This window comes from Oncorhynchus clarkii, chromosome 31 (assembly GCF_045791955.1).
Source record: "Oncorhynchus clarkii lewisi isolate Uvic-CL-2024 chromosome 31, UVic_Ocla_1.0, whole genome shotgun sequence".
Lineage (NCBI taxonomy): Eukaryota > Metazoa > Chordata > Actinopteri > Salmoniformes > Salmonidae > Oncorhynchus > Oncorhynchus clarkii.
This window is the reverse complement of record NC_092177.1, coordinates 17,799,011-17,816,981: the sequence shown is the minus strand read 5'-3', so window position 1 is coordinate 17,816,981 and position 17,971 is coordinate 17,799,011. Positions and strand designations below refer to the sequence as shown.

Here is a 17,971-nt window from a genome sequence, read left to right as displayed (position 1 = left end):
CACCCTCCATGTTGGTTGCTACAGCACAAGTTATGCTCATACTAGAGGCGTTATTATTATTATTATTATTATTATTATTATTATTATTATTATTATTATAATAGATTTTAAATAGCACTTCATACAAAATCTCATATGAACACATGCTTAGGCTATACAATTGAGTACAGTTTAACAAATATTTGTAGAACTCTTGGCCAAATAGTATTTTCAGGTCAATACTAATACATAGTATGCTGTGTTTCTTCTACTGTTACAGTATATTTTATTTCACCTTTATTTAACCAGGTAGGCTAGTTGAGAACAAGTTCTCATTTACAACTGCGACCTGGCCAAGATAAAGCATAGCAGTGTGAACAGAAAACAACACAGAGTTACACATGGAGTAAACAATAAACAAGTCAATAACACAGTGGGGGGAAAAAAGAGGAGGTAGGCGAATAATTACAATTTAGCAGATTAACACTGGAGTGATAAATGATCAGATTGTCATGTGCAGGTAGAGATACTGGTGTGCAAAAGAGCAGAAAAGTAAATAAATAAAAACAGTATGGGGATGAGGTAGGTAAATTGGGTGGGCTATTTGGCCATGGACTATGTACAGCTGCAGCGATCGGTTAGCTGCTCAGATAGCAGATGTTTAAAGTTGGTGAGGGAGATAAGTCTCCAACTTCAGCGATTTTTGCAATTCGTTCCAGTCACAGGCAGCAGAGAACTGGAAGGAAAGGCATCCAAATGAGGTGTTGGCTTTAGGGATGATCAGTGAGATGCATGTGCTACGGGTGGGTGTTGCCATCGTAACCAGTGAACTGAGATAAGGCAGAGCTTTACCTAGCATGGACTTTACCTAGATGACCTGGAACCAGTGGGTCTGGCGACGAATATGTAGCGAGGGCCAGCCGACTAGAGCATACAGGTCGCAGTGGTGGGTGGTATAGGGTGCTTTAGTAACAAAACGGGTGGCACTGTGATAAACTGCATCCAGTTTGCTGAGTAGCGTATTGGAAGCTATTTTGTAGATGACATCGCTGAAGTCGAGGATCGGTAGGATAGTCAGTTTTACTAGGGTAAGTTTGGCGGCGTGCGTGAAGGAGGCTCTGTTGCGAAATAGAAAGCCGACTAGATTTGATTTTAGATTGGAGATGTTTGATATGAGTCTGGAAGGAGAGTTTACAGTCTAGCCAGACACCTAGGTACTTATAGATGTCCACATATTCTAGGTCGGAACCATCCAGGGTGGTGATGCTAGTCGGGCGTGCGGGTGCAGGCAGCGAACGGTTGAAAAGCATGCATTTTGTTTTACTAGCGTTTAAGAGCAGTTGGAGGCCACGGAAGGAGTGTTGTACGGCATTGAAGCTCGTTTGGAGGTTAGATAGCACAGTGTCCAAGGAAGGGCCAGAAGTATACAGAAGGGAAGGGGGGGGGTGGGCGGAGCTGTTGGCCGAGGCTGGAGTAGCCAGGAGGAAGGCATGGCCAGCCATTGAGAAATGCTTGTTGAAGTTTTCAATTATCATGGATTTATTGGAGGTGACCATGTTACCTAGCCTCAGTGCTGTGGGCAGCTGGGAGGAGGTGCTCTTGTTCTCCATGGACTTTAGTGTCCCAGAACTTTTGGGAGTTAGAGCTACAGGATGCACATTTCTTCTTGAAAAAGCTAGCCTTTGCTTTCCTGACTGACTGCGTGTATTGGTTCCTGACTTCCCTGAACAGTTGCATATCGCAGGGACTATTTGATGCTATTGCAGTCTGCCACAGGATGTTTTTGTGCTGGTCGAGGGCAGTCAGGTCTGGAGTAAACCAAGGGCTATATCTGTTCTTAGTTCTGCATTTTTTGAACGGAGCATGCTTATCTAAGATGGTGAGGAAGTTACTTTTAAAGAATACCCAGGCATCCTCAACTGGCGGGATGAGGTCAATATCCTTCCAGGATACCCGGGCCAGGTCGATTAGAAAGGCCTGCTCGCGGGAGCGTTTGACAGTGATTAGGGGTGGTCGTTTGACTGCGGACCCATAGCGGATACAGGCAATGAGGCAGTGATCGCTGAGATCCTGATTGAAGACAGCAGAGGTGTATTTGGAGGGCCAGTTGGTCAGGATGACGTCTATGAGGGTGCCCTTGTTTACAGATTTAGGGTTGTACCTGGTGGGTTCCTTGATGATTTGTGTGAGATTGAGGGCATCTTGCTTAGATTGTAGGACTGCCGGGGTGTTAAGCATACCCCAGTTTAAGTCACCTAACAGAACAAACTCTGAAGCTAGATGGGGGGGCGATCAATTCACAAATGGTGTCCAGGGCACAGCTGGGAGCTGAGGGGGGTCGGTAGCAGGCGGCAACAGTGAGAGACTTATTTCTGGAGAGAGTAATTTTTTTAATTAGTAGTTCGAACTGTTTGGGTGTGGACCTGGAAAGTATGACATTACTTTGCAGGCTATCTCTGCAGTAGACTGCAACTCCTCCCCCTTTTGCAGTTCTATCTTGACGGAAAATGTTATAGTTGGGTATGGAAATCTCAGAATTTTTGGTGGCCTTCCTAAGCCAGGATTCAGACACAGCTAGGACATCAGGGTTGGCGGAGTGTGCTAAAGCAGTGAGTAAAACTTAGGGAGGAGGCTTCTGATGTTGACATGTATGAAACCAAGGCTTTTTCAGTCACAGAAGTCAACAAATGAGGGTGCCTGGGGACAAGCAGGGCCTGGGTTTACCTCCACATCACCCGCGGACAGAGGAGGAGTAGAATGAGGGTGCGGCTAAAGGTTATCAAAACTGGTCACCTAGAGCAATGGGGACAAAGAATAAAATGAGCAGATTTCTGGGTGTGGTAGAGTATATTCAGGGCATAATGCGCAGACATGGGTATGGTGGGGTGCGGGTACAGCGGAGGTAAGCCCAGGCACTGGGTGATGATAAGAGAGGATGTATCTCTGGACATGCTGGTTGTAATGGGTGAGATCACTGCATGTGTGGGAGGTGGGACAAAGGAGGTATCAGAGGTATGAAGAGTGGAACTAGGGGCTCCATTGTAAAACTAAAACAATGATAACTAACCTGAACAACAGTATACAAGGCATATTGATATTTGAGAGAGACATACAGCGAGGCATAAAGTAATCGCAGGTGTTGATTGGGAGAGCTAGCTAAAACAACAGGTGAGACAACAACAGCTAATCAGCTAACACAGCAACAGCAGGTAAAATGGCGATGACTACGCAGAAAGGGTCGGATTAACTAGACACAGAGCCTGAGTTCGCGGCTGGGGCCGCCAGATAAAAAATAAATAAACAGAATGGAGTACCGTGATTAATGGACAGTCCAGCAGGCATCAGCTATGTGGCCAAGTGATCATAGTGTCCAGGGGGCAGCAGTAGATGGAACAAGGAAGCCGCCACTACGCTAGCGACACAGCGTTTAAAGTTAGTAGCAAGGGGCTAGTAGGAGCGTCTGCTCCGACGGTATACTGGGTGATGTCACTGGCATGTTTTCATTAGATTTCCAGTCCGTCTCCATAAACACAGTGTAAAAACAGCCACTATCAGACCCTGCTGGGATACATAGCTTCACTATATATGCAAAAGTATGTGGACCCCCCTTCAAATGAGTAGATTTGGCTATTTAAGCCACACATGTTGCTGACAGGTGTATAAAATCGAGCACACAGCCATGCAATCTCCATAGAGAAACATTGGCAGTAGAATGGCCTTGCTGAAGAGCTCAGTGACATTTAACGTGGCACCGTCATAGGATACCATATTTCTAACAAGTCAGTTTGTCAAATTTCAGCCCTGCTAGAGCTGCCCCGGTCAACTAGGAGCAACGGCTCAGCTGTGAATTGGTAGGCCACACAAGCTCACAAAACAGAACTGCCGAGTGCTGAAAGGCATAGCCTTGCTTCTGGAAGCAACGTCAGCACAACACTCACTACCGAGTTCCAAACTGCTTCTGGAAGCAACGTCAGCACAACATTCACTACCGAGTTCCAAACTGCTTCTGGAAGCAACGTCAGCACAACATTCACTACCGAGTTCCAAACTGCTTCTGGAAGCAACGTCAGCACAACATTCACTACCGAGTTCCAAACTGCTTCTGGAAGCAACGTCAGCACAACACTCACTACCGAGTTCCAAACTGCTTCTGGAAGCAACGTCAGCACAACACTCACTACCGAGTTCCAAACTGCTTCTGGAAGCAACGTCAGCACAACATTCACTACCGAGTTCCAAACTGCTTCTGGAAGCAACGTCAGCACAACATTCACTACCGGGTTCCAAACTGCTGCTGGAAGCAACGTCAGCACAACACTCACTACCAAGTTCCAAACTGCTTCTGGAAGCAACGTCAGCACAACATTCACTACCGGGTTCCAAACTGCTGCTGGAAGCAACGTCAGCACAAGGACTGTTCGTCGAGAGCTTCATAAAATGGGTTTCCATGGCCGAGCAGGCTCACACCAGCCTAAGATCACCATGCACAATGCCAAGCGTCGGCTGGAGTGGTGTAAAGCTCACCGCCATTGGACTCTTGAGCAGTGGAAACGCGTTCTCTGGAGTGATAAATCACGCTTCACCATCTGGCAGTCCGATGGATGAATCTGGGGTTGGCGGATGCCAGGAGAACGCTACCTGCCCAAATGCATAGTGCCAACTGTAAGGTTTGGTGGAGGAGGAATAATGGTCTGGGGCTGTTTTTCATGATTCAGGCTAGGTTCCCTTAGTTCCATTGAAGGGAAATCTTAATGCTACAGCATACAATGACATCCTAGACGATTCTGCACTTCCAACTTTGTGGCAACAGTTTGGGGAAGGCCCTTTCCTTTTTCAGCATAATGCCCCTGTGCACAAAGCGAGGTCCATACAGAAATGGTTTGTCAAGATCGGTGTGGAAGAACTTGACTGGCCTGCACAGAGCTCTGACCTCAACCCCATCGAACACCTTTAGGATGAATTGTAACGCCGACTGTAAGCCAGGACTAATCACCCAACATCAGTGCCCAACTTCACTAATGTTCTTGTGGCTGAATGGAAGCAAGTCCCCTCAGCAATGTTCCAACATCTAGTGGAAAGCCTTCCTAGAAGAGTGGGGAGGATGTTATAGCAGCAAAGGGGGGACCAACTACATATTAATGCCAATGATTTTGGAATGAGATGTTTGACGAGCAGGTTTCCACATACTTTTGGTCATGTAGTGCATTTCACTTAACCTTGGCCAGATTAGTGCAAACTAACTTTAGATTCGGCCTTGCTTCAGAAAATGTTTGTATTAGTGCGTTGAAGTTTTTCAAATATTGAAAAACTAAAAGATTTAAAGTCCTCTATACATTTATCTTATCATACGCACGCGCACACACACTCAACAACGACAGTGTATAAAGTGACAAGCTTCCTCAGGAGAGGACTGACCATTTGCTCTCAGCACTGTCATGTGACCTTTCAAGGCTTTCATCTTACACTATCATTTATACTACCATATTATTTGACCTTTCACCTATACATTTCCATGTTAGACTAGGACTGTAGTCTACAGTATTAGATAAAGGCAGTAGTTCACTAGAGTTACAGGGCTGTGTCCTTAAATGCACTCTCTTCCCTCTATAGTCCACCTCTACTATAGGGTAGTGCACTATAAAGGGAATAGGGTACCATTTGAGAGGCTACCACAGGTCCTTTTGAGGAAATAGCTGACTTGCTAAAGCCCCTTTGCCTCCAAATGCACGTGTTTTTCTTCCCCCTTCATGATCCCTGCTGCCTGGTTAAGGTCTTAAACACTGGGTGACTGCTGTGTTTCTCAGTGATGGTGACAGTAATTATCAGCCTGCTGAGGTTGAGACTTCCGCTCTCCCCTCTTCATCAATAACAACATAGTGCTGACTCCCATATCATTCACTGTCCATGAGAAACTGCACTGAGACTGATCCTGGTACAGAGATTATTTCTAATCGTCACTTCCAAATGAGTTATTCATTAGCAGTTTATTAGTTTTTATGCTCGCTGTTTCTTTCTTCACAGAGAAGGGAATATCAGTTACATGGACCTGTCTCTGGTTCTGGCTGTTGTCAGACTGGGGTTGATACAGTGAGGTAGAGGTCATGGCTGTGTCTCAAATGGCACCCTATTCCCGCCTGCATAGTGCTCTTCCCTATGGGGCCTGGGAAAAAGTATTGCACTATGTAGGGAAAAGGGTGTTCCATTCGGGACTCACCCCATGTCTGTTAGGCCTTTCTCCCGGAGGCCCCTTATCTGACATCACTGCCAGTCGGGCCCTGAGCTCAGCTCCTGATACAAACCAGACACTGTGGATGCGTCTGGGTGATCATTTACGGCATCTGTGGGTGCTCATATGCCGTAAGCATTAGTGTAAAGTGGATTTTGAATGCTTGTATTTATGTTCAGCTTTCTATAGGACATTAGTGGTGTGTGGTGAATCAACCAGGGGTGTGCTGTCATTGTCTATTTTAGAGACCCTGTTTCTCTTGATTGGCAAAAATGAATCCACCCGTTGGACTTGGGATAAATGTAGCTTACATGCCTGCAATTGTCCAAAGTTGTTTTTCTAGGCAGCAGTAGCCAGTACTGGAGGTGTGTTGACAGTTCTGTTGCTGTGGTCACTTAGAATCCAGAGAGGGAGAGTTTCATCATTTGTGGATGGAGAAATATGGACTCTGGATAAACTTGCACCATTCTTGTGAAATTATTTTTAGCTGACTCCCCCCTCTTAACTGTTTGAGGGACCATCTCGAAAACCCTGGCAGTACATGTCAGAACATGGCTACATTCCATTTGTTGAAAGTTTAGAATGCATGTGTAGAGTGATATAGGAAAGGGACAGAGACTGGGAGAGTTGACAGATAGAAGGGCTTTCTTTATCACCAGACTGCTGTCAAAACACTAATGAAATACATTGAGGTTAAATGCTTATTGTTCTGTTTAAGCTCTGTCAGTTAGACGAGCTCCTTGTTCCAAAGATGTCGATGATTTCAAGAGTTACTTTCCAAACACACACACACACTACATTCCGTCTCCGTGGTATCTCCAGTCTCTAAAGTTGGACTCGGGTCCTTCTGTTTGGATGGACGGTGGACGGGCTGTGAAAGTGATTATCTGAACCGGCAGAAAAACAGCAGAGTTCCTGGTGTCTGTGATGGTGGTGTCTCAGCTCCCTCTGTCCCCCTCTCTGACACAGTGACAATCACTAGCTCCTGCACTCTCATCGGAAGTCAATGGTATCCTCATTAGAGATCTATTGTCAGGTTTCAACAGGTTCAGTATGTGGGTGTTATCAGTATGTCATATTGCCTTGTTTAATTATCATTACAAGGACTCAATGGTCCAATGTCACTTTGATCTATTGGGAGTGTATGAATAGGCTGTGAGTGGCACTTGTTCTGTTGGGGAATCAGTCTGTTTCTGAACACTGTGTACAGTATTAGAATCTGTTAGCCAGTCAATAGGCTAGGAATAGGTTGGGCCTTGCCATGTCTGTGTGAGAATGTCCCAGCTGTTGACTTGATATGGTTACGAGCCACAACCAAACACTGGAAAAGGTGGTGTGTTGTTGAGTTCTGTTTCTTATCACCTGTTTAGCTGATTCCTGCCAGCACTGGACATGGATTACCGTAGTATCTGTAGAAGATGAGACCGTGGTGGATTCAAAAGTGAATGTTAATTACTGTATGTAAAGAATATTACTATTTAAATAAGGATGTTCGATAATAACCCTCCATTATTATTGTCCCCCACTTTCCAGACCTTTCTATGATCATTTGTCTGCCTGCCCTTCCTTCCTCTTCCTTTGTAAGCTACAGATGTTGGGTCTTAATTTGAGCCAGTTTGCTACTGCAGGAAAATTATCCTGCAGCAAAAGGACATGTGAATTATTATGTGGACTATAATTAATGGACATTTTTGTAGAGGTTTTTTATTTAGGGCAAATCAAGTCTGAATTTTCAAAATAGAAATTACAAATTCGGAAGTCTTTTTAACTCAAATACACTACAAGTTTGCAAATTCTCAGCAACAAAAGAGTAATCAAATTAAGATCCTACATCTGTATGTCTTTTTCACATAACATTTCCAGACCATTAGATCTGAATGTGGATTGATTACTGGAGGTTTTATTGATCTCGCAGAGGGTCATTGTAAACCTTATGTATGATATCATTATGGTGGAGGTCTGGGAAATGTAGACATTCAGAGACGAGGGTAGCGTGTCCTCCAAATGACATGAAGTGCTCACATACACTGAGTGTACAAAACATTAGGAACACCTTCCTAATATTGAGTCGCACCCCATTTTCCCCTCTGAACAGCCTAAATTCATCAGGCCATAGACTACAAGGTGTCGAAAGCATTCCACAGGGATGCTGGCCCATGTTGACTCCAATGCTTCCCACAATTGTCAAGTTGGCTTGAAGTCCTTTGGGTGGTGGGTACACACAAGAAACTGTTGAGCATGGAAAAACCCAGCAGCGTTGCAGTTCTTGACACTCAAACCGGTGCACCTGGCACCTACTACCATACCCCGTTCAAAGGCACTTAAATCTTTTGGCACTTAAATAATACAGTGTTCAAAGGAACTTAAGTCTTGCCCATTCACCCTTTAAATGACACACATACACAATCCATGTCTCAATTGTCTTGAGGCTTAAAAATCCTTCTTTAACCTGTCTCCTCCCCTTCATCTACACTGTTCTGAAGTGGATTTAACAGGTGACATCAATAAGGGATCATAGCTTTCACCTTGTAAATCTGTCATGGAAAGAGCAGGTGCTCATAATGTTTTGTACACTCAGTGTATTTGTTCAATTAAACTGAAAAGGCGTTTGACAAATCAGACCCTCAGTAAGATTACATGTGGGGCCCACCGCAGACAGACCAATAATGATTTGTCTTTATCCTTGGAAGTAGGAGATAAAGGCAAATGTATTAATTATCAGCTTTCTGTCATACTGTCCCAATAATGATACTAGTTTATTCATCACCATCCCTCTGTCATGCTGTCCCAATGATGATACTAGTTTATTCATTACCATCCCTCTGTCATGCTGTCCCAATGATGATACTAGTTTATTCATTACCATCCCTGGCCTGCTGTCCCAATGATGATACTAGTTTATTCATTACCAGCCCACTGTCATGCTGTCCCAATGATGATACTAGTTTATTCATTACCAGCCCACTGTCATGCTGTCCCAATGATCTTATATCTAGCTGGCACGGAATCTACTGTATGTTAGAGGTATAGGATAGAAATGGCATAGAAATATGATATAAAAACAATGATTTAATGTATGGTGGAGGAAGGGGGGGAGGGGTTGTGGTAGTAATGAACCCTTCTGGTGTCGTCCCTTGGGAAGGTCACTGCACAGCCAGGCCCTCTCCTGCTACTCAGTGAGGTGTAAATGCCTCTCCGTCAGCCTATTGTCAGGAGGCCTTTATGTATGTGTGCGTCCCAAATGGCACCCTATTTCCTATGTAGTGCATTACTTTTCACCAGGGCCCATACGGTGCACTATAAAGGGAAATTAGTGCCTTTTTTGACACACCCTATCTTATTTGCTCCGCTCTGCCTTTTACCACTGCTGCCTGCTACTACCACCACCTTAAAGTGACCTCCGCTCAGCTGTGAGGAGGTTGTCCCATTCTGCAGTCTGTCGCTCTCTTAGGGAGAATATGGTAAAGCTCTCAGCACTCAGATAGCAGGGCCAATGGAGTGCCGTTTTCAGTAGTGCCTCAGTCAGATGTAGTTGGAGCAGTCCTAGAGAGGAGTGTGTGTGGAGGTGGTGTCCACCTGTGCTGCTGTCATTTGTGTCTTGGTGTGCTGGGCCTCTGTAGCCTGGGGGAGACTCCCTGAGGCTGGACCATGGGCTGCTCAGGGAGCAGAGCGTGCCTTAGCCCTCCCTGCTCTGGAGACCGGGTAAAGGACTTCTATCTTTTGTTCTACTCTGTCTGTAATGGGGATGGGGAGCAGGGGACAGGACTAACTCTGCTAACTCTGTGTCTCACTGACCCTTCATTAGAGGATACAATTTTTTATTTGACTTGTCTGTTCTGTGCCTGTCTCATTAGCCTCTGTCTATTTTTTGTGTTCTGTTATCCTTCTTCTCTGAGGGAGATTGTTCCAGGACAGTAACAGGGCCTGTGGTCCTCAGTTGGTGCTGTGTCCGGTGGATTTGTTGAGGAGTATAAGACCGGTTAGTGGGGGATTCCCTCTGCGTCAGTTTGGGAGGAGCACTGCAGCTAGGGCAGCCTCTGTAAAGATGGGGAGAGAGAGAGAGCGAGTAGGGGGAAGTAGAAAGAGGAGAAGGCAAGGAATAGAGAATGTCAAGTAGCTGGGGGTAGAGAGAATGGGTGTTAGGGTTTCTGTCTCAGCTCAGTTGCATAGGGGTTGGGGGGGAGGGGGCTTTGCCTGACATGTTTTCTCAATGTGTTGCATTCGTTAGCTGAGGAGCAATATAACTGTGCTATTTGGCTCAATATCCTGTTAATGAAATGAAGTTGAGATGGATAGGTCTTGTACACTAATGAAGCTGTTACTGTCATTGGATTTATCCCAGAAGTGCTTGTCATGAATCAACAATATGCGTCTGTGTGCATCTAAAATGACCGTCTCGTATTCAAAAGGATATTGAATTGAAAGCTGTTATACGAATGACATTTTTTAGGTTCTTCTTACTGAACTGTGTGTGTGTGGGGCTCAAGCCTGTTGCAGTGTGCCAGCGAACCAAAGCCCCAAACTGAGTTTAAATGACCACTAACAGTGTGTTTGTTTCCCAGCATGATGAGGTCATTAAGCAGCGCAGGGACCTGTCCCAGGAACTGATGACCTTGAAGGGAGAGCTCGGTAAGTAAGGTCACCACAGAGACAACCCTAACCGCTTCGGGGTTAACTTTCCCCTAGGTACAGATCTAGAATCAGCTTCTCCTCCCTCTCCTAACCTTAACCATTAGTGGGAGAAATTATACACTGACCCAAGATCAGTGTCTAGGGGACACGTCAATACTTAGTGAAGTATTGACGTGTCCCCTAGACACTGATCTTGGGTCAGTGTATAATTTCAGGATTCAGGACGTTTACTTAAGCTATCACTACGGCTAACATTAAACAGATAGGGCTCAATGCTACTTTGTTTTGTTTGTGCAGCTATTATTTGTCAGAGCACTTAGCACTAGGCTCAGACCCAACCCTTAGCACTAGGCTCAGACCCAACCCTTAGCACTAGGCTCAGACCCAACCCTTAGCACTAGGCTCAGACCCAAGAACAACTCGTGGGCTTTGCCTTGACAGTGATGTTGTGTTTTCAGCGTGTGGGGAGGAAGCTCAGAAACCATCTTTGTGACTATCTTTTGGAGAAAAAAACATTGCTGCCATGACTGAGTGTAATAAGCAGCTTAAGTCTGTCACAAGCCAAACAGTGGCAGTGTCATCAGACAGTTCTTCTATTGCATGTATTCCCTTTGCCTCTTATCTGCCCTGTAATTAGATTCTCCCCCTCCTTCCCTGGTTAATTTGTTCTGTCCTCCACCGAGGAGAGGATGGGACGCCCAGAACCGACGTAGTATAGAAGTGTGTGTCTGCTTTATTAGCCCCGGCGTCTGTTCTGAGTGTCTGCAGCATGTTCCCTTGAGGGTTCTTTAGGTTGGTGTCAGGCCCCATAGAGGCTGTTAGCAGCCGGCCCCCATAGAGGCTGTTAGCAGCCGGCCCCCATAGTGGCAGTTAGCAGCCTGTGCTGGAATGCTAAACCATCTGAGGCCGTAAGAGAGCTGTGGAGACGAGGACACACCCCACAACCCACAGACACACACTGCAGTGGTCTTGGAAACACCCCTCCTGGCCATGCTGTGGTTTACGTGCTGGTTGCCGATACCCTGTTTTCATCTCAAAATAGACCATCCACATGAATCCTGAAGGGGGTCTCGTATCGGAATCATTGGCTGAGCCTCTGGACTGAGCACAGAAAGTAACTTATTAGAAAAATAGTTAAATTAGCTGTGCCACCAGAGACCCTGGGTTCGCGCCCAGGCTCTGTCGCAACCGGCCGCGACCGGGAGGTCCGTGGGACAACGCACAATTGGACCTAGCGTCGTCCGGGTTAGGGAGGGCTTGGCCGGTAGGGATATTCTTGTCTCATTGCGCACCAGCGACTCCTGTGGCGGGCCGGGCGCAGTGCACGCTAACCAAGGTGGCCAGGTGCACGGTGTTTCCTCCGGCGCATTGGTGCGGCTGGCTTCCGGGTTGGATGCGCGCTGTGTTAAGAAGCAGTGCGGCTTGGTTGGGTTGTGTATCGGAGGACCCATGACTTTCAACCTTCGTCTCTCCCGAGCCCGTACGGGAGTTGTAGCGATGAGACAAGATAGTAGCTACTACAACAATTGGATACCACGAAAAAGGGGTAAAAAAATAAATAATGTTAAATTGGTTTCTGCGAATTCATGACAATAATGCATCAGTGATGGGTATTTCCTGCAACTTTCTTAAGAAGTAATGCCTGTAATGCCTGTTTCTGTGTGCCTATGTGTTATGTAGCCAGTTAGCATGCAGAAATGGTCATTTAAAAAAAAGGGGGTTCCCTGGACCTTAAAAGACCTCCTGATAAGTATTGTTGTGGACTTAGAAAATCGAATTTAGTTGTTTTTCTATAAAGAAACAGGAGATTTTTTAGTCAAAACCTGAAGGGGAAAAAACTGTGGGGAAATCCAAAACCTGGAACAACTAAACTGAGCTCTGAATTGGTCCGATGTTCCAGTGCTCTGTGTGTTCCTGTCTGGGGAGACTGAGGTGATCATGACATCATGCTAAACCTTGTAGGCAGACCAACGAGCCAAACTCCCCATACCCGTGGGCACTATTTATTGTCTATTGTGGTTTGGAAAGTTAGGATTATTGAGATTAATCAAATGTGTATAATGTACTTGTTGTTCTCTGTAAATATTTTATTGCGCTTCACAGCAATCTTTTTTTGCGTTTCCATGTGAACTTTTTTTTTTCTCACCTTTTTATGTCCTCAACAGTTTGCAGCCCTGTATTAAGTCTATCTGTTCTGTTCCTGTGGGGCTGCAAGGGTCTGACTGGGGAATAGTGTGGCTCCACCCCTCCATGTTGGTGGTCAGACAACGTACCTCAGCCTTGGGGCCAGCACATGACTCCCCTTCCCATTAAGCCCAGTGTATCAGCTTCTAATAGATAATTACCCCCAAACAGTTCTACAGACAGACCCACTGGGGTTGTTGGTACATGGTAGTACTGTACAGGGGGAGGGGAGGAAGGCAAAGACCACAAGGCATTTATCCTGAGCCCAACACTTGCCGTCAGTGATTCCGTCCCAAATGGCACCCTATTTCCTATATAGTGCACTACTTTTGACTAGAGCCCTGTATAGGCCCTGGGAATAGGGTATACTTTACCCCATCCCTCAGACAGTATTCTGCATAGCCAGTATGGGCTTGCTCCCCCAATGATGTCACCACTCCACTCACAGCAGCTGGCTAATTATAGTGTACTGCATTGTCTGTTTGGGCCACCTCCAGTTTCATGACATGACATACTATCCTTTCATATTAACTCTTCACCAATATAAATTACAAGCGCTTCATAGTTTTTTTCCTGCCTCACCACCTAGTATCTGGAATTGGGGCACATTCAAAGCCATCACCCTGACAAGAATCCAAGACCAGTAACTTTTAGATATGGCTTCAGCCCCAATCCCCAGATGGGCCTTTACAGTGTGATGAATTTAGCCTGGCTCCTATGGCCATATCCCCTGTTATACTTCATGCCTGTGGAGTGCAGGGCTCAACCTGATGTGTTTGTTTGGGCTCTGTCCCTGTAGGTCTGGGGTTCTATTTCTTCTCACTCCCACACGTTTGATATGATGCTATATATTACACTTAGACATTTTTATCATTTTAAAATATTTAACGCACCTGTTGGAAAGAGTCAAAGTAAATGGATACTATATAAATATTATGTGCGTAAGCCATTTGTTACTTTTTTTTACACAAAATAGTTGCCTCAGTATTGCTTCATTACCATCACTCTGAACAAAATGAACAATTATAGTGGTAAGTCAACATTTTACGTCAAATCACAAAAGAACTGCCAAGTGAAAGTGGAGAACAAGGAGATGACATGGAGAGTATCATATCTCCACCGCCAAGAAATGTCACTTTGAATATTGCTTATACTGCGTCATTACCGCAACGTCGGTAAAACAAACAACATTTCTTACATTTTAGGCATTTAGCAGACACTCTAATCCAAAGTGATTTAGAGTAGTGAGTGCATTCATTTTCATATTTTTTTTCCAAACTGGTCCCCCATGGGAATTGAACCAACAACATTGGCTTTGCAAGCGCCGTGCTCTACCAACTGAGCCAATTCATCTAGATTGTCCTCTATTTGAAATTATTTATCTCATTATGTTGTGGTTGGAATTAACAAATGATGGCTGATTCTACTAACCAAGTAAACCTTGTGGCCTGGCAGTGAAATCCCAAAATGTTGCCAATTGCCATAACCACAACAAAATGTCGGTAATGACTATTTCCAGGTTATTACCAGAAGTAGCTTATTTTTCAATGGGAATACCCCTGCTTAATACTGCTTATTAAATTATATTTTACTTTCTTTATAGCAATCAATGATAATCCATTTACAACCACTTATTTTTAACTAGTCCAATTTACTATTACCGCCACAATGTACACATACAGTTGAAGTCGGAAGTTTACATAGACTTAGGTTGGAGTCATTAAAACTCATTTTTCAACCACTCCACAAATTTCTTGTTGACAAACTATAGTTTTGGCAAGTCGGTTAGGACTACTTTGTGCTTGACACAAGTAGTTTTTTCAACAATTATTTACAGACCGATTATTTCACTTATAAATCATTGTATCACAATACCAGTGGGTCAGAAGTTTACATACACTAAGTTGACTGTGCCTTTAAACAGCTTGGAAAATTCCAGAAAATGTCATGGCTTTAGAATTTTCTGATAGGCTAATTGACGTCATTTGAGTCAATTGGAGGTATACCTGTGGATGCATTTCAAGGCCTATCTTCAAACAACGACTCTTTGCTTGACATCATGGGGAAATCAAAAGAAATCAGCCCTCAGAAAACAAATTGTAGACCTCCACAAATCTGGTTCATCCTTGGGAGCAATTTCCAAATGCCTGAAGGTACCACGTTCATACAATAGTACGCAAGTACAAACACAATGGGACCACGCAGCTGTCATACCGCTCAGGAAGGAGACGCGTTCTGTCTCCAAGAGATGAATGTACTTTGGTGCGAAAAGTGCAAATCAATCCCAGAACAACAACAAAGGACCTTGTGAAGTTGCTGGAGGAAACAGGTACAAAAGTATCTATATCCACAGTAAAACGAGTCCTATATCGACATAACTTGAAAGGCCTCTCAGCAAGGAAGAAGCCACTGCTCCAAAACCTCCATAAAAAAGCCAGACTACGGTTTGCAACTGCACATAGGGACAAAGATCATACTTTTTGGAGAAATGTCCTCTGGTCTGATGAAACAAAAATAGAACTGTTTGGCCATAATGACCATCGTTATGTTTGGAGGAAAATGGGGGAGGCTTCCAAGCTGAAGAACACCATCCCAACCGTGAAGCACGGGGGTGGCAGCATCATGTTGTGGGGGTGCTTTGTTGCAGGAGGGCTGGTGCACTTCACAAAATAAATGGCATTGACCCCAAGCATACTTCCAAAGTTGGGGCAAAATGGCTGAAGTAACAAAGTCAAGGTATTGGAGTGGCCATCACAAAGCCCTGACCTCATTCGTGTAGAAAATGTATGGGCAGAACTGAAAAAGCGTGTGTGAGTAAGGAGGCCTACAAGCCTGACTGTTACACCAGCTCTGTCAGGAGGAATGGGCCAAAATTCACCCAACTTATTGTGGGAAGCTTGTGGAAGGCTACCCGGAACGTTTGACCCAAGTTAAACCATTTAAATGCAATGCTACCAAATACTAATTGACTGTATGTAAAACGTCTGACCCACTGGGAATGTGATGAAAGAAATAAAAGCTGAAATAAATCATTCTCTATTATTCTGACATTTCACATTCTTAAAATAAAGTGGTGATCCTAACTGACCTAAGACAGGGAATTTTTACTAGGATTAAATGTCAGGAATTGTGAAACTGAGTTTAAATGTATTTGGCTAAGATATATGTAAACTTCTGACTTCAATTGTACTTCAAGTGTAACACACTTGTTCCCAATATACTGTAACTACTGGAAAAAAGATAAACGTAAACAATTTCAACTAGAAATTGCATTGTTGGTGGTAGCCTCCATGCAGGTATACAATCACAGCCAGTGCAGGCCAGTATTTATGGTTTAAGGAATTTAAATCATTAATGTGGTAGTATCCTATAGACGGATAAACCAAATATTCCAAAAACCCATTCTGTTTTAAACTAAAATAGAATGCTAAAGATGTTTTGTGAAAATCGAGTAAAATCAAATTTTGTGTGATTTAAAAAATGCCAAAGGTGCCCATAGTTGCAGAATCACCAGAGCCAGTTCCCTGGCTCCCAGGGTGATATACCATCTGTAACAACCACAGCCTCACTTGTCAGGGTCCCCTATCCTAGACATGTATTTTCTGTACTGTAGGCTGGAGCTGGTTCTTTACATTTGATTTATGTTTAGCTGTTTGTCTCATCGGGCAGAAACCTTCTGCTTGGCATTTTTGCCTGAGACGTAGTTCTAGATGGACGACATGGCTGACTGGTACACGTGATCAAGAACCTCAAATTCCCCTTTCTCCTGAAACGTTCACTTCCCCAATCCTTTTAACGTGTGAATCCCATCTAATCACTGTAGTGAACATGTCTTGTTTTATGAAGGTTGCCATAGAGCTCCTATTGTACATCTAGGAAGGTTGCCACCATTAAACATATTGCATAAGAAGATTCATATTCTGACACGTGCCTGCAGAAGGGCACCAAGCATAGAATTAGAATGATTTCTATTGCACCAACAGCTGGAAGTAGCCTTTAATACCCATCCATCCCTGCCCACTTGTAAATCGAGAGCTATTGAGCTATTATGTTCATACTGGTAGGATTGTGTGTCAGGGATCAACCTCCATATGTATGTCACCTGCTACACATGGAGACAGTAGATACTACCCTGTTGTACACAGCTGCCACTCTTATGTCATCGCCAGCCAACGTAAATCCTCACGGGCTGGCAAGGCCAACTGCTGGGCATCACACTGGCACTGGCATCTGTTCTGTCTATACCAGGAATGTGGCACAGCACGCAAGGGCCCACCAGAGCCATGTGTCTGTTGCTTAGTTTATATTAGTGTCTCCCAACTCCTGTCCTCCAGTACCCCCAGCAGCATGTACATTGTGTTAGACAGTAGAAACAGCAGCATGTCCATGTTCAAACTGTAAAGCTGGTGTACTGTTCTACTGTAGCAGACATATGTTGCAAGTAGGACAGAAGTGAGTCAATATAAAAAAAAATACCAAGGACATGACACTGATTTCAGACAATTGTGAAAATGTGTTTTTGATAACTCATGGGTATGTCTTTGTACTGCCAATAAGGCAGTGTGCTCTGTAGTCAGCCAGAGGCGGGCACTGGGTAAGGCAGTGTGCTCTGTAGTCAGCCAGAGGCGGGCACTGGGTAAGGCAGTGTGCTCTGTAGTCAGCCAGAGGCGGGCACTGGGTTATATTTTTATAAATGCGTTTGCCTTTCCAATGCTGTATGTCATAACATGAGCCTCGAGTTTTACTGTTCAGTTGTTCCCAAAGTGTTTACTTGCCCCTGTGCACGCAGGGTGAATTTCAATACTCTTATTTCCCCTTTCTCAGAACTGACCATTTCTGATGTATTTACCGTCATTGACATGTTTATTTATTTCATCTTTAAATAAACATCCATGAAATGTCACATTGAAAAATGTGCTTATTGGATTTCTTTATTTACAACTAAGAGAT

At 44.4% G+C, this 17,971-nt stretch overlaps 1 protein-coding gene across 9 annotated transcripts in view; it reads left to right on the top strand.

Moving 5' to 3' along the window:
* Positions 1–17,971, top strand: part of LOC139390987 (microtubule associated tumor suppressor 1a) — a 52,803-nt gene that overhangs the window by 26,338 nt on the left and 8,494 nt on the right. For 3 of the 9 annotated variants that reach the window (XM_071138434.1, XM_071138435.1, XM_071138436.1), the window contains exons 1-3: positions 9,730–9,907; positions 10,116–10,184; positions 10,768–10,834. In XM_071138434.1, coding sequence (XP_070994535.1) covers positions 9,854–9,907; positions 10,116–10,184; positions 10,768–10,834 — 190 coding nt within the window. In that variant the 5' untranslated portion in view covers positions 9,730–9,853. Of the gene's footprint in view, positions 1–9,534; positions 9,908–10,115; positions 10,185–10,767; positions 10,835–17,971 lie in introns of those variants that run through there. The other 6 variants (XM_071138432.1, XM_071138431.1, XM_071138430.1 and 3 more) reach the window with 4 other exon arrangements.